Source organism: Podarcis cretensis (assembly GCF_951804945.1).
Source record: "Podarcis cretensis genome assembly, chromosome: 11".
NCBI classification, from domain to species: Eukaryota; Metazoa; Chordata; class Lepidosauria; order Squamata; family Lacertidae; genus Podarcis; species Podarcis cretensis.
Genome location: NC_137180.1, coordinates 42,731,728 through 42,758,575, shown reverse-complemented (window position 1 = coordinate 42,758,575; position 26,848 = coordinate 42,731,728). Strand labels below are relative to the sequence as shown.

At 40.5% G+C, this 26,848-nt stretch overlaps 1 protein-coding gene across 2 annotated transcripts in view; it reads left to right on the top strand.

Annotated features, from left to right (window-relative positions):
• Positions 1-26,848, top strand: part of MAP3K1 (mitogen-activated protein kinase kinase kinase 1) — a 62,246-nt gene that overhangs the window by 23,177 nt on the left and 12,221 nt on the right. The window contains exons 2-12 of one of the 2 annotated variants that reach the window (XM_079995292.1): positions 9,221-9,371; positions 10,421-10,627; positions 11,775-11,969; positions 12,401-12,517; positions 13,403-13,551; positions 18,665-18,786; positions 20,232-20,313; positions 20,427-20,604; positions 21,099-21,383; positions 22,789-22,910; positions 25,259-25,350. In XM_079995292.1, the coding sequence (XP_079851418.1) occupies positions 9,221-9,371; positions 10,421-10,627; positions 11,775-11,969; positions 12,401-12,517; positions 13,403-13,551; positions 18,665-18,786; positions 20,232-20,313; positions 20,427-20,604; positions 21,099-21,383; positions 22,789-22,910; positions 25,259-25,350 (1,700 nt within the window). Of the gene's footprint in view, positions 1-9,220; positions 9,372-10,420; positions 10,628-11,768; positions 11,970-12,400; positions 12,518-13,402; positions 13,552-18,664; positions 18,787-20,231; positions 20,314-20,426; positions 20,605-21,098; positions 21,384-22,788; positions 22,911-25,258; positions 25,351-26,848 lie in introns of both variants that reach the window. The other variant, XM_079995291.1, reaches the window with a different exon arrangement.

Here is a 26,848-nt window from a genome sequence, read left to right as displayed (position 1 = left end):
ATGTTTTCGTCTTGCGAAGCAAGCCCATAGGGAAATTCATCTTGCGAAGCGCCTCAAAAACGGAAAACCCTTTCGTCTAGCGGGCTTTTCATCTTGCGAGGCATTCGTCTTGCGGGGCACCACTGTACTCATGTTAACCTTGTGGTTAACCAAGACCCCTAGATCCTTTTCACATGTACTACTAGTAATCCAGGTGTCTCACATGTTACACTGGTGCAGTTGGTTAATCTGTGCATAATTGTGTAACCTTACATTTGCTCCTTTTAAATTTATTTTGTTTGTTTGGACCCAGTTCTCCAATCTGTTAATGTAATCCTGAATCCCAGTTCTGTATCCTGCAGCGTTAGCTAACGTTCCAAGTTTGGTGTCATCTGCAAATTTGATGAACATCCCCTCCATTCCTTCATCCAAGTAGTTTATAAAGACGTTGCACAATAACCCCACATGTCACTTTTTTCCAGGATGATGAGGCACAATTAGTGAGCACTTGGGTTCAGTCAGTCAACCAGCTACAAATCCACCTAACAGTTACCTTTTTCATCCACCTATTTATTTATGTTACTTGTTAAAATATTTATAGACCACAGTTCCCTAAAAATCCACCATGCAAAATTACAAGGAGGACAATAAAAACGTCAATAAAAAGTGTCAATAAAAACATCAACTTTATTTGGTTTCAGTCCACCATATTTTATAGACTGCATTATAGTGTTAACAATCTGGCTCCTCTGTTGCAAGCTGCAAGTGGCAAAGAAATAATGAAACCTTATTAGTCTTCAGAAATGTGTATCCAAAAGAAGCTAGTGTTTGTGGCCTTTTGCATTCTTTAAATGTCAAATTCTCCTTAGGCTGAAGAGGCACAATTTCCTTCTACAGTTACTCCAGCTGTTTGTGAGTGCAGTAGTCTTATTAAATTAAATTCTCTTTGGGTGTACATATTATAGAATATCTATTTGTATTTACAGTTTGCATAAAGTTTGTTTGCAATAGATGATTATACAGTGGGTTGCACTGAATCATTCTAAAATAATAAAATGGATGAATATTTTCTTTTGTCCCTGAATATGAACAAGCAATGATTGCATACTGGATTAATTACCATTTGGATTGCAAATGAATAATAGGGCTCTGATTAATCAAAATTGCCAACTGACTGCTTTCAGAGACCTGCATATCTTCTCTATTCTGTTTTTGCCTCTTACACATTATTCCTACTTATGGCCATCTCCACTAAAGATAGATTGGGCCAGTGACTGTGAATGAATAGATGACACAAGGAAGAATATATGCATAAATGCCCAAAATATCATTGGAACGAATGTTTGCTGGAATTACCAGACTTTGGTTGCTTGAGACTGCCTTACTCCTTACATACGCAGTAGGTTTTTCTTTTTGGAAGTTCCTAAAACATGAAACCCAGTCCATTGCACATTGGAGCAGGGCTTCAGTGTGGCTACCCCTGACTTGCATAACATTGTTTCTGCTGTGATATGACATGTGCCCACTATTAGTGGTTTCCAGAAACTACTCTATCTATCTATCTATCTATCTATCTATCTATCTATCTATCTATAGTTTTCACAGTGTTTTCCAGCTTTATTTATTTAGGTGTCGGTCTTCAGTGTTTTGTGTTGTGTTAAAACCTATTTTTGTTTTTATTGTGTGATTGGCACTTTATGAAAGGCAATTCATAAACTAATTATGAATGAATTTATATTCAAGTCCAAAGGCATTTAAAGTGATCAGCAACCCTTTGAATTCTGCCTGGAAATGGACCAGTAGCAAGCACAGTTCTGAGAGCTGTTCTTTATAGCCAAGCTCAGTTTTCTGCATTGTGGGCTAAATTAAGTTTTCAAGAAGTCTTTACAACCCCTCCTACATATAACACATTTTCGTTGTTTAATCTGAAGGTTTTCAGGACATGAATGACACTGACTAGGCTATCTCTGTCTTAGGAGGACCTCGCAGCTGATAGAAGGTGCAGCATGTAATAGGTGACACTTTAGCTCCCTTAAACTGCAACCTTGTTCTCCTGGGGAAGGGGAGTCCTGTCCAGAACAGGTTCAACAGCACCTCCCTGGGGAAATTAACTTGCCACCCAAAAATACCACGATCTTTTCCGCATTTATCTTCAGTTTACTAGTGTTCTTTGCACATCTCATATGCTTGATTGAGTACTTGAACTGCCTAACCTGAATATGATGAGAAGGAGTAGAGCTGAGTGTCATCAGCATGCCGATAACACTCTACTGCAGACTTCCATGCAATCTCAGTTAGATTTCATGTATGTGCTAAAGAGCACAGGATATGAGATTAAACTCTGTGGAACTCCATAGCGTAAATGTCATGGATCCAAACTGTAATCTCTCAAATGGACCTCTGGAATTGGCTACCCAAGGAGTCTCCTCAGTCCAGATGCCCTATCTAGTAGGATACTATGATCAATGGCATCAGATTGCCAAGTGTTCTAGGAAAATGATCAGGGTAGTGTGCCCACTGTCCTTCCCTTGGCAAAGTTATTCCATCTTGGCAACCGAGTCTGTGCTGAAACCTGAGCCTAAAACCAGGTAATCAGTTTATACCAAGAATGTCTGGAGTTGCATAGTAACTACACATTCAAGCCCCTTTCCCAAGACTTTTGACAAAGTCCCCCATTATATTATTGTGGAGAAGCTGGTAAAATGTGGGCTGGATGAGATAACTGTTAGGTGGATTTGTAGCTGGTCGACTTACTGAACCCAAACAGTGCTCACTGATGGTTCCTAAGAATCCTGGAAAAAAATGACAAGTGGAGTGCTGCACATGGCCACAGGGTTCTGTCCTGGGCCCGTTGTTGTTCAGCCAGATAGAGATGTCAGCCACCAACCTGGCACCCAGAGATCTCCAGGTCGTCCCAGTTGGATGTGCGCTTGGATACCCAAGCTAAATGAAGAACCCTCCCCCTTTACGTAGCAAATAGAACTCTCTGTACACTCATGTGTCATCTGTTGACAGTGTCTGCAGTTTTAAAACCTCTGTTTGTGTGTCTGGGAATTGGTGTGGTTCCTTTTGCTTCTGCAGTTCAAGAGCAGCTTGCTGTTGCAGCCAAGGGTTCTTTCTGGTTTTGATGTTCTTCCTGGATCCTTAGTTTTCTTGCTGATGGCAGAAGCAATGCCTTCTCTACATATTGCAGCTTGTATTGCCTGTACTTTAAAATTATTATTGGACATTATCATATTGTCCTCAGTCAAATGCAAGTGTTTTCAGTAAACTAAATAGGTTTTTAAAGAAGAATTTATTTAAAACACATGCTTCTATTATTGACATCATATGATTAATACTGCACAGAAGTTGAATCACATCCATTATATGTGGTCTGCCTACCAACATAAACAACATATGCCAGCATAAAACAAATCTCCCATTAAAGAAATAGTTAGAATTTCCAGGTGCTCTTGGAGGAAACTGATTTTCTAGATCCATTTCATTTGGGGTTTAGGACCAGGTTTAGCACAGATGCTACTTTGGTCAACTGGTCACCTGATGACATCTGTTGAGAGAAACGGGGGAAATGTATCCTTGTTAATTTTCCTCATTAATTCTCAACAGCTTTCAATGCTATCGACCATGATCTCCTTCTGGAGTGGCTGTCCAAGTTAGGGGTGGGTGCCACTGCTTTGCAGTGGTTCCGGTCCTACTTGTATTATCAATTCCAGAGAGTGGTGCTTGGGGAGTGCTGTTAGGCCCCATGCAGCCTTCAATGTGCGGTTTCTCAGGGTTCGATTTTATCCTTCATGCTGTTTAATATCTGCATTGAACTGCTGAGTGAGGTCATCCAGAGTCTAGGAGTACATTATCAGCAAAATGCTGAAGACACACATGTAGTTTGAATGTGGGTGAAACGTTGCAAATATTAACTAAAACAGGCAATAGCAATTGGGCAATAGGAACTGAACTTTACAAGTTAAATAGATTCAAATCTTTTGATGCACAATTTACTCTTTCTCACGTTAACTGCTAAGCACATTTGAAACTAGCTGGTAGAAGACAATCTGTGGTGGGGCCTTCTCAACAGTGCACTGAGGTTTGGAACTTCCAGGAATTTTCAGTCCCTCTCCTTAGGTGGATTTCTGACAGAGGCAAATGCATAGCTCTCTCAAAATACTTTTTATTTTCTCTGAGCCAAAATAATGTATTTCCTCAGTTCCTTTGCTAGGTGCTTTTCTGCTGGGAACTTGGATTCTTCTGTTAACAGCTATATAATTTGCTGTACATTGTTTAAATATATATGTTTAAATGTTTGCTGCCCTGAGGATCCTTTTGCTCCGAATATTTGATTAAAAGGTATTTTCTATGACTGGTGTACAGTAAGCCTGCAACTTACGTTCATTTAACTTTTGCACGTTCAGCTTTATGCATGTGGCACCCCCCCCCCCGAAGAAATAAGAAAGAGGGTGGACACTTGGGAAAAAAGACTTTGACAATTCCACCTGGCTTTGAACACAATATGTTTTGGCTATACGTGATTTTTGCTTTAGGCGTGATCCCTGGAACATAACTCCCACATACTTTGTGGGTTTACTATACTTCTGTTCCTTTTAATTTTAAAGCTGTGTGAGCACAGCCCATGTCTATTTATTAAATACTAAAAGTTTTGCTCATGTGACTATTTTCTGTCTTCCCCTTTGTTAAGAATCTGGAACTATTTATCTGACTAGTTCATCTGAATGAATATTTTTACTTAGCGCATAGTGAATAAAACACAATTAAACAGCACGGCTCTTTTAAACTGACACAAAATATTATGGGGATGAAGCTGCTTTTTATTTTTTTTTACTACAGATCCATTAAATACTTGCATGGTACAGCTTACAAGACAAAGTTGCTTACTTGTCTAGGTTTTGTTTAAAAACTTCCTCAACAGGTGTATGTATCTAAATATAGAAATCCTATAGAAAAATAGAAAGAAAATATAGAAATATAGAAATCCTATGAAAGGCCATGGACCCACCGACTAAGTCAGCCAGGAGCTGCATCTGATCCGAAGTGTAGTAGCCAGAGCCAAAAGTGGGTAGTGGTAACAGGATTGCTTCCTTTCTGCCCCCCTTCCTCTCACTAGTCACACACAGGAGATGGCAGTCAGGATAGCTGCAAGGCTCCCCTCCGTTTACTACGTGGACTAAGTGAAAACCACGCTTTAGGAAAAAGCATCACTGAACATGCTATTGCTTGCTCTAACAGTATGGTGTCTGCAAGGAACAGCAAATTAGGTGAAGTTTGGCTTGCACTTGCTCCTGTTTCCAAAACATTTTTTTCCCCAGATGCCACCCAGTTTGCTTTCCCATTTTTCTGTTCCTTTTCTGCCCATTCCTTTCACCTTCAGTTTTCCCATCATGCCTTTGCCAGCGAGCAGCCAGTTTGTCCCCCAGTGATATCCATCCCTTGGTTCACAATATAATTTTCCTATCTTTTCTCCCACCCATTCCACCCTTTACTGCTTTCCTGCTTAGCTCCCCCAGGCAACCAGTCAGCTTGCCCCTTCAGGCTTGGCTACTCCCTTACTGCAGCCTGTTCTTTGGCCCACAGCATAATTTTCATGCCCAAACTGCTCGTTTCCTTTCTTTCCTTCTTGTTTATTCCTCTCTTCCTCAGAGTACACATATGGGAACCTGGGCATGGCAGACAAGAAGGGGCAGAGCCAGCTGAGTGGGCCACATCCCAGCTAAAAGCTTTGTCTCCTGCAAAAAGGGACAAGACTAGATAGGATTTTCTATTTAAGTCAATTCCATCAGGTCTGGGCTTTGCCTGGGTTCAATTGCTGACCTATCTATTATGTGGTTAATTCTTAATTCCGGAATTAAGATTGCTGGAAGAAATATCAACAACCTCAGATATGCAGATGACACAACTTTGATGGCAGAAAGTGAGGAGGAATTTAAAAACCTCTTAATGAGGGTGAAAGAGGATAGTGCAAAATATGGTCTGAAGCTCAACATCAAAAAAACTAAGATCATGGCCACTGGTCCCATCACATCCTGGTAAATAGAAGGGGAAGTAATGGAGGCTGTGACAGATTTTCCAGGCAAATAGAAGGGGAAGAAATGGAGGCAGTGACAGATTTTACCTTCTTGGGCTCCATGATCACTGCAGATGGTGACAGCAGGCACAAAATTAAAAGACGCCTGCTTCTTAGGAGAAAAGCGATGACAAACCTAGACAGCATCTTAAAAAGCAGAGACATCACCTTGCTAACAAAAATCCGTATAGTTAAACCTATGGTTTTCCCTGTAGTGATGTATGGAAGTGAGAGCTGGACCATAAAAAAGGCTGATTGCCGAAGAATTGATGCTTTTGAATTGTGGTGCTGGAGGAGACTCTTGAGAGTCCCATGGACTGCAAGAAGATCAAACCTATCCATTCTTAAGAAAATCAGCCCTGAGTGCTCACTGGAAGGACAGATCATGAAGCTGAGGCTCCAATACTTTGGCCACCTCATGAGAAGAGAAGACTCCTTGGAAGAGACCCTGATGTTGGGAAAGATTGAGGGCACAAGGAGAAGGGGATGACAGAGGACGAGATGGTTGGACAGTGTTCTTGAAACTACCAACATGAATTTGACGAAACTCTGGAAGGCAGTGGAAGACAGGGGTGCCTGGCGTGCTCTCGTCCATGGGGTCACGAAGAGTCGGACATGACTAAACGACTGAACAGTAACAACAACAACTATTATTATGTGCTTGGCACTTTATTTATTTAACATAACTCTGTTTTGCAACAAGATCGTAAACAAATGTGAATAACATGAAAGATGTTACATTGCCAAATGAAACTTAAAGACCTTGAAGCTGTGTTCTCACTTGTATCCAGTAGTGATGTTGCTTTCTGTCTGCTGCCTTTGTTTTGGCGCTGAAGTTCAGATATTCAGAAATTGACCGCTTGCATACTTGGATGAACGTGCAATTTGAATCTGAGCATTTTGAATCTGCAACATTGAACGTGCAATTTGAATCTGAGCATTTTGAATCTGCAACATTGAAGGTCATTCTTGGTTTCAGATAGACAAGCTGTAAAAATAATTTTTATTATCCATATCTGAGAGAGAACTCTTTTCAGCCGGTAATTCCCACCTCCATTTAAATAACTGTTATATTTTGTGTAAACAAGAGCAGATTGGCTTTACTGTCACATGAGAAGAAGCTAGTTTCTGTTGGCCTTTTTTTTTGAGAGAGAGAGAACAAGTAAAGATTGTGAAGCTTTCACTGCTAGAGTACATTGTTAATAAATGCTTGTCCAAGTACTTTTTTATATCGGCTGAGAAGTCAACAGTGGACATGAGAACACACGGAAGAATATGGTTGAGTCTTTGGCTGCCTTAGTATCCTTTTTGCAAAGGATTTTCATGGTGCAGTATATCAGATCTCACAGAAATACAGCTGTAATTTTATTTTAGTTTGCAGTGGAAGAATATCTAGCATATTCTTTCTAGTTATATTGATGCTAATCCTAATATTTCAGCAATTCTTCCCCCAATAGTAAAATGTGTCTATTATGTGTAGATGCACTGAGTACCCAGGTCAAGGAAGGAATAGATTCCTTTATATATTAGGATGAGAGATACAGGGAAATATCTCTCATCCTAATATATAAAGCACCTGGTTCACAGCACCTGTGAACCAATATGTAACATTTGTTTATCTTGGACAAGTGTGGATATTGATGCTGTCTCAGCACCATTGCTTTCAATAGAATGTTCCTTTGGATGCACATCCAGAATGTGGATGAGGATTTGCATCGACATTCTGGAGACATTCTAGATGCACATCCCACTGAAAGCAGTGCCGCTGTCATAGGAGACATCCATACTCAGGTGCATATTTGAATGCACATCTGTTTCCCCCCTGCAGTTACTGATCTAGCCACACACACACACACACACACACACACACACACACACATATATATATATATATATGGGGAAGCTAGCTTCCATACCTATATCTCCTTAGTATAAAGTAAATGGTGAAGATGGAGAATGAAAAGAAGAAACATCTTTGTCTTTGTCATTCTTTCCCCTCTGATTAATAGTGTGTATGCATCTATTCATCTATCTAATATCTATATATGAAGGGCACACATGGAGTTGGGGGAGAATGTAACAGAAGGTTCAAGCAAATACAGAATCATTCTTGAACTTTTTGGGTGGTCGGGGAACATTGCAGCATTTAATATTTTAATATATATTGCTGTACCCCAACTGGTTGCTCACAGTTAAAAATGGCAAGCTGTTTTGTGTCCCAGAGTTGTGAAACAGTAACAAGAATGTCGCTCATGATTTGCTTTTGCCATTTAGTAAGGTGTGTGTGTTTGTTTGTTCATGTATAAACTAAAATTTGTATATAAATGGGTAGGTGCATTTGAGGCTGTTTTTTGTGCAATCATTAATCTCAAGACTAGAGAGCATCAGTGATGATGGATGCTGGCAATGATTGCTGCTGTGGTTGATTATGGGGTTTTTAAACTTCAACTGATGTAGTCTATACAAACAGTGACTTTCATCATGACTATGGTAGTTTATAATAGTAGTATAGACAAACATGGAATATAAATTGATTCTATATTTGGCAGAGGAGCAACTGATACTTAAGTACATTAACTAGTTCATTTTAAGTAGTTTATACTTTTTGAGTGGCAAGAGAATTCTATTTTCAGATGTGCAGGAAGATTGTTATTAGCTTAGGAGTGGGTTTAATTAGAGTCACCGTTTTTAATCATGGTCTTGTTGCTTCTGTTAATCTTACCCACCCACCATCCTAAAGTCCCGGGGCAGGTTACAGCAATTAAAGCAGAGTGTTAAAAACAGTTTAAAATAACTTAAAATCACATGCACAATTCATGTCAAAGGTTGTTCAGAAACTTCCTGTGATTGCAGCCCCATGTCTTAAGAACCATGTGTTTATTATCAGGCTATGGTAGGTCAGTAGCTTGAGGGAATTCTTTTTTTTTTTTTAAAGGTCTACTAAAACAGCTTTTCTTTCATGCTTGATGTTTTGTATTTGGAGTAGATGCATTCCAAATAACGGGGTAGCAGAATGCCTGCATTAGTTTAAGAGGTTTTCATCTGTTGCTGAAATCAACCGTTTAGCAATTACAGGGGGAGTAAAATATGGTGGTTCAAGGGTTAAGCATGCCACTGTGTTTATTGACAATCACATTTATGGCCTCTGCTTTTTCTTTACTATAGTCGTGACATGGAGAATAAAGAAACCCTCAGGGGGCTGCAGAAAATGGATGACCGCCCAGAAGAGCGCATGATCAGGGAGAAACTCAAGGCAACATGTATGCCTGCTTGGAAGCATGAATGGCTTGAAAGGAGGAGTAGGAGAGGCCCTGTGGTAAGTAATGCTCCAGAAAAAGGCACTGGCGTTTATGCTTTTAAAAAGCCTGATTGCTGATTCTTGCACCACAGAACCTTAGTGTTAACATCTGGGTATCTCTTGTCTTGTAATTCCTCTTGATTTAATTTCTGTGAATTGCTGATTGCGAAGCTTTAAATTCCTAACAATGTACAAGTCTACTGCATATTGTGGAAGTCAACTCCAACTTACATTTGTATTGCTCAAAATAACTACAACACTGCCCTCTATCGTTAGCATTTTAAATTTACTCTCTTGGAGGGGAAAAAACACATATTCATATTCATATTCATAGCCAGCAAGCGTAAAAAATAAGGATCTAGAAAAGGTGGCGGAACTATTTTTTAAAAATATTTTGTATACTAACATCCTGGTCAGGCAGTACACAATGAGAAGAGCAAAGGTGAGGCCTTGCCTGCAAGTTTTATAATGTGCAGAAAGGAATAGGAAAGTGGGCTGTGCAGTGGAAGAAGAGCGATACCCACCACTTTTAACAGACATTCCACAAAAATATGGTTTTATAAATATGGCAGTTATATAAAGAACTGTTTTATTAGTAAACAGCCAAGAAGGGTTTGGACTTACATTTCTCATACTGCAACTCACCCCTAACTATATGGCAAACTTCTTTTCCAAAACTCTGTGATATCACTTTGCACGCAGTTGCAAAAGAAAAGCTTTTTCAAGCTTTGAGGCACTTTGGAGTCCTTTAAAAAAAAAGTTGTTTGTTTACCCAGTAGTGAAGGTTACAGTATACTTCTTTCCAGGTATTCAGACCTTGGTTACCAAGACTACCAATCCCCCATATTGGATCTGGCAAGTTTTCATTTTGCCAGGTGAACATCATCTGCCTGGAGCACACGTTCTTTTGACTTGAAATGGAATCTCATAAGCACTGAGAATAACTGACAGGTTTTGGTGTGAATCCAGTAAATATTTGTATACCCAGAACTTCACTGTGAATCTTTTCGTTTCTTTTAAGAAGACCTTTAGGTAACCATAAATCACTTCATATCTTTCTTGAAAAGGTAGTAAAACCAATACCAATAAAAGGTGATGGCTGTGAAGCAAACAAAGCAGCAACGGAGCCTGTTTCTGAGGGACAAACAAGTGCTACTTCACCTACTCAGAAGGGGAGGCGGAGCCCTTCTCCTAGCAGTTCTTCTTCATCCTCATCTAGGGCGGTTAAATCAGAATCACCAGGTGTAAGAAGGAAAAGGTTATCTCCTGTGCCTGTAAGTTAAAAGTTCTTATGCATGGGTTGGCAAACTAAGGCCCGGGGGCCGAATCCGGCCCAATTGCCTTCTGGATCCGGCCTGTGGATGGTCCGGGAATTGTCGCGTGGATCTGATTCTGATCATTCGGGCTGCTCCATTCCCCCCCCCACACACACACACCGCGGCGGCGCCTCCTCCCTCCCTCCTCCTGGCTTCTCCCCGCCCTGCCTAAAGGAGGAAGGGGGCTGGGCTTTGTTGGTGCCAGCCCCTCTCCGGAGCCCTTCTGCGCGCCGCTCATCATCCTGCTGCCACCCCCTGCCGCTCACAAGATACAGGAGCCGTGGTTGGCTGAGCGCCCCTCTCAAGCGGCCATTTAAAGCAGCCCCTCTCCAGAGCCCTTTTGCATGCTGCTCACCGTCCCTCATTCTTCCCCCCCCCCAAATTATAGTTCAGCTCCCCACAAGGTCTGAGGGACAGTGGACCGACCCCCTGCTGAAAAAAATTGCCAACCCCTTCTCTTATGTGACAGGGTATACAAGTATATCTACTCCTGTCTATCCATTTTGGTAAGCAGGGGAGATCCTGCTTGCAGGTCTTGGCACCAGCTTAGGTGCAGTTGGCAGCAACTACATAGATGCTGGGATTTCCTACCCAAGAAGCTCAGGCTTCATCCCTGATACTGTAGTGCATTATTGAAGTCCATTTTGTTCCAGCAGATTTTGGAGCAATGGATGTTTTGATCTGACTCCTTTAGTTACATTTCTGTGTCATTGACTGTTTTACCTGCTATCTTGTATCTATTGCTGCTACTACATTTAATATTCTTTTAAAAAGAAACTTAATGTAAGCCTCTACAGGTGTCTTCATTCTGAACATGAAGAGGATGGCGTGGGTTTAAAAAGTAGTAGCCATAATTTGAATAACGTCTGAGAATGCTAGCATAGAAATTTTTATTTTCTGCAATTGTTTGGAAGTGATGGTATCATTTCTGTACTATCAAAATATGGTGGGTAACTAGTAGATCACAAGTTCTTCCTTTACAACTTAACAGATATGACAGACACAGTGGGCAATGTAAAACATTTCTATATTGGGAGAGTGGAGGTTGAATTCCTTTGGCAAAGTTATTGGAAGCTAATTGAAATAAATTGGTTATAAGTTTCAGAGTGGACGAATAACACCACCACGAAGAGCTCCATCTCCAGATGGCTTCTCACCATATAGTCCTGAGGAAACAAATCGGCGGGTCAACAAGGTCATGAGGGCCAGATTGTACCTCTTACAGCAGATAGGACCGAATTCTTTCTTGATAGGAGGAGACAGCCCAGACAATAAATATAGGGTATTCATTGGTCCTCAGGTATGAATTGCATAGACCCAGTTTTATTTTTAATTATAAAGTACACTAATTTTAGAAGATTGGAAGAAGTTGTAATTACTATTGTATGTTCAATAGCACACTGTAGTACTGTTTTCTAGTGTGTGTTAATTTATACTTGTAATGAGTAGGCATTAGAAGAAACACCAGCTAACCATAAATAGTTGTATTAGCTTCAGGTTGGTTATATCTGAGAACAACATAGATTGTTTGCTCTGCCATAAATCATCCATCAGCCCATGGAAGGATAGCTGTCAGAAATAAACCATGTTTATAACAGATTTGTTTTTCTAAACAGATTTGTATTTTCTAAATACAGAAGTATAATCCTAATAACTCCTTATTTAATATAGTAACTTGTGTCTTTTGAAAGAAAACAGTCATAATAAGCACACTAAAATCTTGGTTTACAGACCTGCAGCTGTGGGCGTGGAACATTTTGCATTCATCTCCTATTTGTTATGCTTCGTGTGTTTCAACTTGAATCTTCAGATCCAATGCTCTGGCGAAAAACCTTGAAGAACTTTGAGGTAGTGTTATCCTGTCTCTTCTATCATGGATATACAATGGTTACTGCAAATACATTAAAGCTGCTAAAATTTACTATTCAGAAATCACATTGTAGTGCTGTTTAAGTTTTGCTAGAGTTACTCTCTGAAATCTCTGTTAATAGCCAACGATACTACAGCAACATCAAATAAGTTGTTTACTGAAAAATTCTCCACCAATAGCCCTCTACTTTAATAGCTGGAGGTTAGTGCTCGCTTAATAGAGTGGACTACTAGCAGTGGGAAGTGGAATACCATGTTCCTTCTCCACAGCCTTTTCCTTCTTAACTTCATCAGTAATGATGTTTAACAATTCTTAACATGGTTTCTTGATTTAGCTGATGTCAGTTGTGATGCATCTTGCAACCATGGTGGATAGCGATCGCAGAGTTTCTTAAACGTCAATCACATGTGCTCCACCCTAAAAGTGGAGGCATGAAAATAAAGCACGTAAAATCAGGAACACACTTCAAGAGAATAGGACATCAATATCTTCCTGCAATTTCTTCTGTTCCTTCTCTGCTTCTACTTAGCAATGTAGATAGATGCAGAAGCGCTGTTAGCTAATGTTAAATTGCAAGACTTTGCTGGTTATGAAGGTGCGTCCAGTAAAGATCTGGTCAAAATTCAGGATCTATGTCCACATATCTTAAATGAAGTGCTTTTAATTTTTGAACATGAGGTGTGATTTTAATTGTTTAAAAGATGGATCCAACCATCCCCTCTTGGTGGTGGAGTAGGAAAACTTTTTTTTGTTCTGATATTACTGTGATTTCAATTGCAATTAAAACTTTATTTCAAATTGGACATCAGCTTCCAGGAATTAACAGCATAATAGCTACTGTTAATGTTTTCTTCTAATGTTAGGTTGAAAGTTTGTTCCAGAAATATCACAGTAGGCGTAGCTCAAGGATCAAAGCCCCATCTCGTAACACCATCCAGAAGTTTGTCTCACGCATGTCAAATTCTCATACATTGTCATCATCTAGTACGTCTACATCTAGTTCAGAAAACAGGTTAGTAATTCTTCTAAAGAAAATAAGTAGTGTTCTTCGAAATCTTCCCCTTTTCACAGGGAAAGTGTTGCTTTAATTTGTCACATGAATTTTATACAATTCCAAAAGGGTAGCTGTGTTAGTCTGTTGCAACAAAACCATTGCAAAATACTCCTTGTTCTTTATATAGCGTGATCTAAGTTACAAAAGTTCTGGTATTTATTGTTTGAATGTTTGGGAACAATATTTTTTGTGTTGGCTAGCCAAGTCTGCCAAAAAGCACATTTTGAAATGGAAGTTTGTTGCCCTTTGGTTGCAAGATTATTTTTTGTTAAGAGCCTAGTATATATTAGGTGCTTTATGAATGCACCAGTGACTTCCGAAGCCTAGTGGGATCTTGAAGAGGATCTTTCACCTTTGGAAAGTGAAACTTTATTCTAAAATTGTGTGTAGCATCAGAATAATTAATTGGACAAGGAATTATCTATTATGTGTAGATGCACTGAGTACAGTGGAATGAATCTGGTTTCACCTGGCCCCAGTAACGTTACCAGATTTTAATCAAGCTACAAGCTAGAAATTTACTCTCAGGAGAAAAGAGAATATTTAAAAGTTCTTTGAAATCAAACTTTGGATCTAAAGAAGCACAAACAGAACTCTGTTCATGGTGCAACCCCCCCCCCCACCTCACCGTAGTCCATTACAGTCCTCAGAAGATGCTCCCAAGGCTCGGGAGAACCTCCAGAACTGCAAGGGATGTGGCACAGTGCAAGGGGACACTGGAAATGGAGGACACCTTGCACAAGTAGAATTGCCTTTCCATTCATGCTAGGGATTCACATCTAATACTGTGCCAAAACACATGCCCTCTGTTACTGTGAATTCTTTGCTCCTTCATAGCAAAGCCTTTATTTTTTTGTGCCTAACCTTTCATTTTGGGACAATTTGTTGGAAACGTCTTCTTAAACAATGGGAATTTACATTTTGTGGTTTTTTTTTTTGGTATGAGAACATCTCCAGCTTAAATATGAAAAGTATATATTCACCCCCTAACTTGGGTGCTAGGCTTTTGTGGCTACTGTCCCCTCCCCACTCACCATCACCGTACATGACACTTCACTGAGTACCATTAGTTTTTTTAAAAAGCAAATTTCTGCCCCCAAGATCTTAATGCAAACTGGAAACAAGGAAGTAGCTTCAGTTGGGGGTGAGGAGCAAGGGGCTAAAGCATAGATCCTATCAGAAGTTTTGGGTTTGAAAGAATCAAGAGATGTTTGCCCTGGAAAGGGTAGCTGTTTTATGTAGAAATCACGAAGTGATTTTGTGTGTGAGCGATTCATCTAATGCAGGGGTGTGGAAATCTGAGGCTCTCCATTTGACCCCTAGGACTTTACCCTGGTTACATCAGCTGTGCTTTGCACCTTCCTTGGGTGTTTTTACTTTGGTGGAATGTTACCTTGAATTCGAATAATGCTTCCTGCTGGCATAAATGGAGGACAGAGCAAGGTCTACAAGTGTGTGTAAAAGTTAGCCTACTGTACACAAGGAACAATTACATCAATTGGTCTGCTCACTTTTGCCTCTGATCCTGCCTTCGATTGATATGTAGCCTCCAGAAGGGAATGCAGTCCCTAGGATGAAAAAGTTTCCCCATTCCTATTTTAGTAAATCTGGCGATAGTAGAAATATTTACTGCGGATGATGAAATGCAGTGAATTTTCTAAATATATGAGGAGTGGGAAGCATCCAGCTCCCTGGCCAGATGTGGCCTAAAATGTGATAAATTTGACCCCAAACCATGGCACCTTTCCCCTGTGGAACTCTTTATTGTGCAGCCAGACATTGCAGAAAGCCCCTTTGCCAGCATAGAGCTGGCAAGACTCCTTGTGCTGCATTTCCCAACCCTCTGACAACTGGTTGGCTGTGGAGTGCTTGGAAAGCTCTGTGCAAGAGACTCTGGCAGGTGCTTAGGACAATCCATCCTGTCAAATCATCTGGCATTGCCTGTCAAAGTTGGCCCATGGGATGGGGACATATAACAATCTGGCCAATTGGGCCAAAGAGGTTCCCCACCTTTGGCATACATATATCAAATTCCTTTTTGGCCATATGTGTATGTAGTAACTAAACTAATGTTAACCTGTCTTCCTGGTCTTACTAGGTCCATAGTACTTGGGCTTGAAATGCAACTAGTCTTGGTAAATTATTCAGCTGCAAAGCTTTTCTTAACTGTTGGGTCACCTTGGTGTATAACAAGAGTGGCTAGCCTGTGGCCTGCCAGATGTTGCAAAATTACCACCCCCATCATCTCTGACCATTAGTTGATGGAAGCAGTGGTGGGCTACAAATTAGCCTCCCCTGGTGCATACATTGGGTAGTTCTTTAGAAAATATGTTCTGTAGAATTCTGTTCTTACATTTTGACAACTTGTTAGCAGTATTATTTTGAAAGTAGTGTCATAGAGTATACATACTGTTTTTAAGTTATATGTGTTATTTGTTACCTCAGATGATTATGTACCCATAAAAATCCACAGAAATCTATACAACCTCCATTTGTGCCAGTCATTTGGAGAGCAATATTCTTTATTGAGAAATCATGTTCCACTTATCAGTCATGAGCTGAAATTTTATTCCTCCACATAGTGCCCAGATTTTGAGCTTTTCGTAACAGATGGCTTATAGAGAAAACAAATTCTGTGTACGTCAGAAATGGAATAGGCATATTTCCATTATCTGTATTACAGAGGGGGAGAAAGGTGATACTTTTAAACTTGGTAATCATTTTGCTTATGTAGAGAGTTCTTAAAAGTTTGAGACTGTTTAACTGGACTTAAAGGAATTTATTCCATATTTAGTTTTTCTAGGAATATCTGACTTAAGTGTTGGGTGACTTCAATATTGGCACTGACCAAATTGTAAGTTTCCCTTGTTTCGTTTTTAAAAACAAGACACTTGAATTAGCCACTAATTCAGTCTTAACATGGCACCAGTTCTTAATATTACCATAGAACCATAGCAAGTGTTTTCCAGTAGCTTCTTCACACGCCACTCCATTAACTTCTAGATGGGAAAACAATGTCATTTGCCCCCCTTGTGTGGTTATTCCATCTAGATATTGCCAGAGTACTGTGGGAAGAAAGCACAGAATTGCCATTCTGGCACCACTACAGTAGCCTAAGTGTGGAATTAGTAGATTTTGTTTGTTTATTTGCAAAACTTTTTATACCAGCAACATTTTTTTTGAAAAAAAATGGCTTTGACCAACATAATACACAATAAAATTACATTGTGTCAGAGCTGCCCGAGGTCCCAGCTCACAAAGGACCAACGCCAGTTCGTTGTTATATACAAAAGTCTTTACTGACGTTCAGTTTCGATTTCAAAGCCGCGGCGCGCAGCTCTACGTCTCAAACTCTAGACCGCTGAAGCTCCGTCTGAATCTCCTCCCCCCAGACACCAGTTTAAGACTCTAGCCTTGCTCCACCTCTTCCTTTGCTCTTTCCTCCTCTGGGTCCGCCTGTCCGCTGGGGTCTTGCCCTTTCTAGACTCTTCTGACGCTGAGTCCCCTGAGTCTTCCCCCTGCCTCCGACGGGCTTTAGGACCTGGTTCCCAATCCGGGTTTTCTGCTGTCCCGCGCACCTGTACATTCGAACTTGGCGCGCGCGCCCAGCCGGCAACCTTTCTCCTGACCGTTACACTGCTCCTGTCACTGCTTCCCCCTTCGGGGAGGCTAGCTGGACCTGACTTCCCCTCTGTTCCCTCACTCTCTGATAGAGGCGTGGTCAGTCCTGACTCCTCTTCTCTCCCTGCTGGAGGAGACGCTGGCCCTGATACATGGGACTCTTCCCCCCCACTACGCTCTGGTGGGGGAGCTGGTCCTGATCTCCCGCTGCTGCTTTGGGAGTCCCCGCTGGCCCCTTGCTTCTGGTGCATCCCCCCTGGGACCCCCCTTGCCCTGGCCGTCGGCGCCCCCCTCTGGGAATCTTCTGATTCGCTGGAGAAGCTCATGGAATCTCTCGTGCCACTGTCATACTCCCCTACGCTGCCCTCAGATTCTTCCCCTTCGCTCTCCATTTCCTCTCTCCCCTGTGCCTCTGCTCCTGAGCCCCTGACACATTGATAAAAAAATACAGGATACGTGAAAAGAAATCAGTAGATTAATATAGTACATAAGCCTAGCTGGATCACCCCCTGGGAAAAAGCATGGGTGAACAGGTAAGTTTTAAGTAGGTGCCAGTACTATAAGGGCCTGCCTGATGATAATTGAAGGTACATTCTAAAGGGCAAGGGCCACAACACTAAAAGCCCTGAGCTGTAAGATGAACCTGTTTCTGAGATCAAAGCTATTAATATCCAGAGCCTCTTTACCAACATTTCCTACAGAATGATGTATCTGTTCTAGGACTTGCTATATAACCATAGGTAATAGTTTTCGTTTTGATACACTGCAAAGTATGGCTTCAAGATAGAGATTCATCCATGGAAGGCTTTAGGCAAAAGGTGACTTTCTTGCCACCCCTCTCCCCAGCAGTCCCCAACCGACCCCGAAAAGGGTCACCAGGCCAGGCTGAATGGAGTGGGTTGTGGTGTAGGAGATTGAGGGGAAAGAGGGAGATGATGGGAAGTTATGCTGAGGCACCTGAGGTTCTTCCAACCAGTCTTTCCATGACCCCCACTTCCTCCAAATCCCCCTGACCCCACACACCCTTGATTCAGCAAACTCTCATGATAATTGTGGCTGCATGTTGGGGCAACTGCTCTAGGAGAGGAAGGGGACACTTTCCGTCCAGCTCATTTTGCTGGCTGCAATTTGTCGACTTTTCCATGTTACTATTGTAACATACAGTTATTCTTGCAACATACATTACTGAAGAGAAATATATGAAACATTACATCATGCACAACGTAGAGGTGATTTTAATCAGTTACCTGTGTGGTAAAGGTAATATGTGAGCAAGCACTGGAATATACTACAAACAGTTGCACTGAAAGGTCAACTAGACACTTGCAGCATGATAGAATGCACCCCAATAAATATATATTGGGACCATTTCTTGCCCTGGAAAGAGGTATAGTAATGTAAATTAAAAGGATTACTCTTTAAATATTGGTACATGTTCTTTTAAAAATAGTATCAAGGATGAAGAAGAACAGATGTGCCCCATTTGTTTGCTAGGCATGTTGGATGAAGAGAGCTTAACTGTCTGCGAAGATGGCTGCAGAAATAAACTTCACCACCACTGCATGTCAATATGTAAGTTGCTTGTGATAGTAAATATATGCCTGCATCACAGATGTCAGCACTTCTGCTTCAAATAATGAATATCAAAAGGGACATTTCATATTAAGGAATGAGATTATGCGTAAAATGGGATGTTAGAGGAGGAATCTAAGTGAAGTACTTTCCCTCATATAAATGTGAGGTAGTATTCCTCAGAGTTTTAAGTATAAAGGATGATAAAAAGGTAAAGGTACCCCTGACAGTTAAGTCCAGTTGCAGATGACTCTGGGGTTGCGGCGTTCTTCTTGCTCTATAGGCTGAGGGAGCTGATGTTTGTCCGCAGACAGCTTCCGGGTCATGTGGCCAGCATGACTAAGCCGCTTCTGGCAAACCAGAGCAGCGCACGGAAATGCCATTTACCTTCCCACTGGAGCGGTACCTATTTATCTAATTGCACTTTGACGTGCTTTCAAAGTGCTAGGTGGGCAGGAGCTGGGACTGAACAATGGGAACTCACCTCATCGCAGGGATTCGAACCACTGACTTTCTGATCAGCAAGCCCTAGGCTCAGTGGTTTAGACCACAGCGCCACCCGCGTCCCTATATAAAGCATGATAGAGAAAAGCATCTTGGTAGCTTTTGTGTCTGAAAAAAAAAAACCTCCCTTACTATGAATGAAAGAGAAGAAAATAATTATAAATAATAAAATTATTAACCTGTACAGTGGTGCCCCGCAAGACGAATACCTCATAAGACGAAAAACTCGCTAGACGAAAGAGTTTTCCGTTTTTTAAGTTGTTCCGCAAGACGAATTTCCCTATGGGCTTGCTTCGCAAGACGAAACGTCTTGCGAGTTCTTGCGAGTTTGTTTCCTTTTTCTTAAAGCCGCTAAGCCATTAATAGCCGCTAAGCCGCTAATAGCCGTGCTTCACAAGATGAAAAAAACCGCAAGACGAAGAGACTCGCGGAACGGATTAATTTCATCTTGCGAGGCACCACTGTAGTTTTAACTGAGCTGATCAATCAGTTTCAAAGAACTGGGCAATATTGTGATATTAGCCCAGAAACTTATAAAATGTCCAAAATCCAGAAGTAATAGGTCTTTAGTTTCTTGTCTCAACCACAGGATTGGAGGTACAGATAGATAGATAGATAGATAGATAGATAGATAGATAGATAGATAGATAGATAGATAGATAGATATATATATATATATATATATATATATATATATATATATAAAGTGGACAGGTATATAGAGCTGGTATAATTCACACAATACATTAAATGTGTAGGAAAAAATGGCAAATGCCACATTTGCTACAGAACTGAATATACAGTTTTCCATGTGACTAGTTTTCCATAGACATGTAAGCTCTGTAGATGCTTCCAAAAACTCAATAGCTTTATATTTTCTAAAATGTCCTTATCATACTAACATCAGTATTATTTATTTTTGTTATTGTTAAATTTTTTAGGGGCAGAGGAGTGTAGAAGAAACAGAGAGCCTCTTATATGCCCTCTTTGTAGATCTAAGTGGAGATCTCATGATTTCTATAGGTAAGGATGTGTTGTACTTGGATATACTAGATCTTCCATTGATGAGTATAAATATTAAAATATCTGCAAGCTTGCAAACATCTACTCATGGAAACTGTTTTCCCCCCATACAGCCATGAGTTGCCAAGCCCTGTAGAATCTCCTTCTGTTCTTCGTGTTGTCCAGCAGCAAACTCAGCAGCCTACAGCCGTCTCACCGAGGAGGAGTCAAGATAGTAATTTTAACCTTACTCATTATGGGGTCCAGCAAATCCCTTCTGCCTATAAAGACTTAGCTGAGCCATGGATACAGGTATACTAAATTTCTAAAGGAAACATTAATTAAACTAGCTGCTGGGTATTTTTGTGTTCCTTGATTCCGTTTTATATCAAATAGCACAAACAGGATTGCACCGCTACTGGTTAAGTTGTGTTATATTCCCTGCACACTTGTATGTGCAGGTGTCAGGTTTGCATTCTGTGATAGGAGAGGACTTTTTTGGGGTTAATTCCCTGACTTTGAAAAAAGATTACTATATTTATTGTGTGCATATTGATGTACACCAGCTTGATATTTTATGAGATGGTGGTATATGAATACTTCCAAACAAAAATAAACAGTAATGAATGGAGAAGTTATCTGACACTTCATTACATCTCCCTTGTTTTGCAGCTGCTCTGATGGTAGCAGCCTTGAAGAATGCAACACGCTCTTCCTTGTGCTACCCCAAGTTCAGATGGAATAGCTTTTTTCATTATGAGATCATCATACATGTACTTTTAAGTGTTTTCATGTCTGTCTTTTAGGTATTTGGAATGGAATTAGTTGGCTGCTTGTTTTCTCGAAACTGGAATGTACGTGAGATGGCCCTTAGACGTCTCTCCCATGATGTTAGTGGTGCTCTATTATTGGCTAACGGTGAAAGCACTGGAAATTCTGGAAGCAGTGGTGGAAGCACCACAAGTGCTGGAACTCTAGGAGCAGCTATTGGGTCATCACAAACCAGTATCTCAGGAGATGTGGAGTCCTGCTGTAGTGTCCTTTCCATGGTGTGTGCCGATCCCGTCTACAAAGTCTACGTTGCTGCTTTAGTAAGTAGCTTCTTTACGAATATTGAAATTTCAAGATCATTGTTACAGTTTAGAGATGGAAACCACTATTTATGCTGTTGCCAAAGATGTAGAATTTGTGATGACAGCAGAACGACTCCCAAATTGTTGGTTTTTTGGTACACTCAAAAGAAACTAACGGCCATGGTTCCATTTACTATTCTTATAGCTACCCATTTCATACATTCACTGGAATTTAGAGCTTGAATAGCACAAATAACCTCTGTCTGTGTTTTCTTTCCTCCTGTGTTTTTTAAAGGGAGATAAATCATGTAAACAGTTTCCTGGTACAAACCTGTATATGCATGGAATTTTTTGATTCTCACAGGAGCTTATGTGTATGGTGAAAGGAAGGAGCTTAAGCTGCTCCATCACATCTGCTCCCAGCGAATGTATGAACTGGGGCTTATTTAGGGAAGAATTCAACACAGCACTATGGCAATTGTTCCATCCGTGCAAGTATTTCAGCTTGCCAGATGGAACGATTCCATCCAATATCTGAAGTGTCTTGTGGCATTAGTACAGCTTATTATTATTATTATTAGAATTTATATACCGCCCTATACACGGAGGTCTCAGGGCGGTTCACAGAAAAGATCAACATAAAAAATCACAATATATATATAATCAAAATAAAAACAACAACTCGTTATTGAGACCCATTGCCAAATGGTTCCGTTGAAAGGCCAGGGTGTGAATGTTCAAATGAAATCCATGCATGGATATCTATGCTTCGGCATGCATGGAGAAATACATGTTTGAAAAATACAGTGTCTCAAATTAGGACACGCAGTGTAGATTACTGAAGCTTCCATTCCAGGTTTCATATACAAGTGTAAGATAAAAGCTGCTTCGCCCAGTTTACTTCTAGTAGTATTCAGTTCTTGGTTAAGCCAGTAGGAAGCAGGTCACACAAAAAAATTCTAGCAAGCCCAGAGTAACAAGAGTCTGGCTTTCAGCAGAGGTGATAGGTTGCTTCTGCTAAATAGAGCTTATCAGTTTTCTTTGGAATATCATCAAAAGGGACTTTATATTATGAGGAAGATACATAGTGTGGTCATCCTTTATTATCTGTTTCTTTCTGGCCTATCACACTGGACTGCGTTCTTTATACTGTACTAAATAAAACACGTAAAGCAGAGTCTCTGGCATCTGGAAGGCTAATAAATTTGTAGGAAAACATGGATTTGTTTTGCTTTCTTACAAAATTTGCCTCTTGTCTACAAAATTGTATCCTGCAATTGATTAGTCTGTTGCAGCAAAGTTTAGAGTGCATTTTTGCATCCATTGACTAATTCTTGTTATTCTTTTAGAACATATGAAGTGCGTGTATAAGGTTTTCTGTGTTTTTTTGCTTTTTAAAACACTCCCTCCCTGCTTTTTCTAGAAAACGTTGAGAGCCATGCTGGTATATACACCCTGTCATAGTCTGGCAGAAAGGGCAAAATTGCAACAACTTCTGAAGCCAGTTGTGGAAACTATATTGGTGAAATGTGCAGATGCTAACAGGTATAGTGTTTGGTCTATTCAAACTTTTTACAAATCTGTATTTTAAAAAACTTCATAAAAGATTAAGGACAAATTCATGTGAAAACAAATTTTTGGCTGTTTGTTGATTTATGGTCTGTATTAAGTTATTTTGGCCTGGAACATAAAATTGGTTATACCATAAAAAATACTCACCAGCGGCTCTTTGAATATTATCTAGGTATTATTATAGCTGGAAAATGTTACTCTTAAATTGATACATTGGATTTCATTTTTCCATAACAGTTTTCTGGAAAGTGTAACTGCTCAGATTTTTCAAAAATTTAGGATATAATTTTCTTGTCATAGTTGGTTGTGTGCATTATCAGATGTGTCATAATGTTGCACAGTGGATGCACAGCACATCATAAAAGATCTGTGTACTGTCCCACATATGGGTCTGCACATGTACAGGCAAAGTCTATTCTCTTATCTTTCCAACTTCCAAAGTACTCAGAGATATCAGGTTGCCTTTCAATTGTTTTTTGTCTCTGTGGGTCTAAGCCAGTGTTTCCCAACCTTTGGTCTCCAGCTGTTTTTGGACTACAACTCCCATCATCCCTAGCTAGCAAGGCCAAAGGTCAGGGATGATGGGAATTGTAGTCCAAAAAGAGCTGGAGACCAAAGGTTGGGAAACACTGGTCTAAGCGACCATCAGATGCTCACCAAATAACTGAGTTCTTACTAAGTCAGCAGTGAGCACTAGCTGCCATGAAATGGTTGGTTTTGCCTACGTCAGAGCAGTCTGTTAAGAAAGCAAAAAAGTTTCCACTGACCTAGCATACAAACTTAAATCACATAGTACTGCAGAAATGGGGACGCAGGTGGCGCTGTGGGTTAAAGCCTCAGCGCCTAGGACTTGCGATCGAAAGGTCGGCGGTTCGAATCCCTGCGGCGGGGTGCGCTCCCGCTGCTCGGTCCCAGCGCCTGCCAACCTAGCAGTTCGAAAGCACCTCCGGGTGCAAGTAGATAAATAGGGACCGCTTACCAGCGGGAAGGTAAACGGCGTTTCCGTGTGCGACTCTGGCTCGCCAGAGCAGCGATGTCACGCTGGCCACGTGACCCGGAAGTGTCTCCGGACAGCGCTGGCCCCTGGCCTCTTAAGTGAGATGGGCGCACAACCCCAGAGTCTGTCAAGACTGGCCCGTATGGGCAGGGGTACCTTTACCTTATTCATATACCACCATCTCATAAAATATCAAGCTGGTGTACATCAATATGCACACAATAAATATAGTAATCTTTTTTCAAAGTCAGGGAACTAACACCAAAAAAGTCCTCTCCTATCACAGAATGCAAACCTGACACCTGCACATACAAGTGTGCAGGGAATATAACACAACTTAACCAGTAGCGGTGCAATCCTGTTCGAAAGCACCTCCGGGTGCAAGTAGATAAATAGGGACCGCTTACCAGCGGGAAGGTAAACGGCGTTTCCGTGTGCGGCTCTGGCTCGCCAGAGCAGCGATGTCACGCTGGCCACGTGACCCGGAAGTTCTCCGGACAGCGCTGGCCCCTGGCCTCTTAAGTGAGATGGGCGCACAACCCCAGAGTCTGTCAAGACTGGCCCGTACGGGCAGGGGTACCTTTACCTTTACCTTTTTACTGCAGAAATAAGTCCTATAGAAACTTCAAGAAATTGTTTGAATTCCAAAACTGATGCCCTAGACCAGTGATGGCCAAACTTGACCCTCCAGCTGTTTTGGGACTACAACTCCCATCATCCCTAGCTAACAGGACCAGTGGTCAAGGATGATGGGAACTGTAGTCCCAAAACAGCTGGAGACCAAAGGTTGGGAAACACTGATCTAAAGCAACAGTTTTGGAAGCTGAAGGTGATAGAGCCAACAGAAACTTGAGACAGCACCACTGAAGTATCCATTTAATCGTTTACCAAACCTTCAGTATTGAGAGTATGTATCAGAACTCCCACAGCTAGCTGAGGGAAAGCTGGAGAGTTTAGACTGATACCACCTTAACAGATACCACCTTAAACCAAGGATGCCTTAATCCCAGATTTGGGATGGCATTGCCATCCAACCAATCCATGGGAGAACAGTGGGGAATCCCTACTTTGGTGTCACCTGTTGAAGAACAACCTTGTTTTACTTTCTTAAAAGTATATAATAATGGAAGCATGTTGAAATCGGTATTTATGAATTATGAAAATTGCTCCTAATTTTGAGCATGCTGTTTTCAGAAGTATCCTTGATAAAGATCTTACATGATAGGTTCTCTGCCTGCTGTAAAAATAAAACAAAAACATAGAGCTATACATACAGAATTCATGTGATAAAGACATTTTTGTTTTTGTTTTTTACTTTTTATAGCCGCACAAGCCAACTTTCAGTTTCAACACTCCTTGAGATGTGCAAGGGCCAAGCTGGAGAACTGGCAGTTGGTAGAGAAATACTTAACTCTGGTAAAACTTCATTGTATACTTATTTGTATAGTACCATCAGTATACCTAGTGTTTTACAGAGTATCATAAGAAAAAAAAGTGCTTGCCTCTTCCTTTACTCGTTGGCTTCTTGGGGCAATAGTAACTATGGATACCATAGATAAGGAGCTTTGAGATGAAATTTGAAGTGGCAGAGGAGAAAATCTAATAATAACATATGATCAGTTCTAAAGAAAACTAAATTCCAGCACGGTGGAGTCCAATACTTAATTAAGTTGGAAATTTAAAAAATAATCTTATGTACTAGCAGTCGCCAGACCACCATTAATTAAGCCCATTTGATTGTCGAGCTAATTTCTCCCCACCCCCAAAGGGTCCATCAAATGAACACAAGATCTTTTTATTTTATTTTGATCCTGCATCTTCATGGCTTTGTGAGCATCCCACTCAAATCATCTTGATTGCCGTTGTTCTGCATAAAGTACCTACTGTGTACTAGGTCATACACTAAAAGCAATAACAAACCCCACTTCTCATGTTTGCATTCTAAGTTAAAGAGATAAGAAGGTGTGAAGTTGTAAATAAAATAAATTAAAATAGGTACAACAGGGAAATTAAAAGAAAAAAGAGAGTAAGTGGAGAGAAATTGAAGATCAAAGTGGAAAAGCAAGGGAATTTTTGGGGGACGGTGGAGAGATTAAGCCAGCTGAGTTTATAAAGGAAGAATTCCTACACATTCTTTCATTAGAAGAGAGGGTACAAGCATTAGAGAGGTGTAACAAATAAATTGATCTTGGGTGGAAAGTACAGTAGAAAAATAAGGAACTAGAAGTCTGTAAAATGATTTAATGATTTTGAATCTAATACAAAGAATGGCTAATCATTGGAGAGAATGAAATAGTAGTGTGATGTTGCTAAAATGGTGGTTGAAATACAGTATACAAGTAGGAAAATTCAGAGCAGAAGAGGTTTAAAATTAAGAAACTGGAAGACCAGGGATAAAGACATCTCGGCAATTGTGTTGGATTGCAGACCTAGGGTTCTATGTAAGTTATACTTTAAATAGACCCATTTAAAGGAATAGACCCAAGTTCATCATTACTAAACTTCATTTAATAGAAGTAAACTTCAATATTTCATTACTAAAATATTGATTCTGTGGCACCTGAATTGGCAGAATTTGAGAGCTACTTGAACATGGTGGTGAATGCAAAATAGTAGTTTCCAGTCTTCAATGAATGCATATAGATAGAACTGTGAATATGCTTGTAATGATTTCTGTAACCTTTAAAACATTCATGTGACATGTGAGCTTGTGCTGTGAACTTCAAACAGATGGGATGGAAATGTGAATGAAGGACAAACCTTTCCAATGTCATTTATTTTGGGAACTTTGCTTACAGCATTAAAAAAGGGGCGGAAACTGGTTCTTCTTATATGAATTCACTTTAGTGGCAAGCAAAAGCAATCAGCATCAGCACTGGTGAAATTCATGAGTAGTCTGAAAAATTGTAAGAGG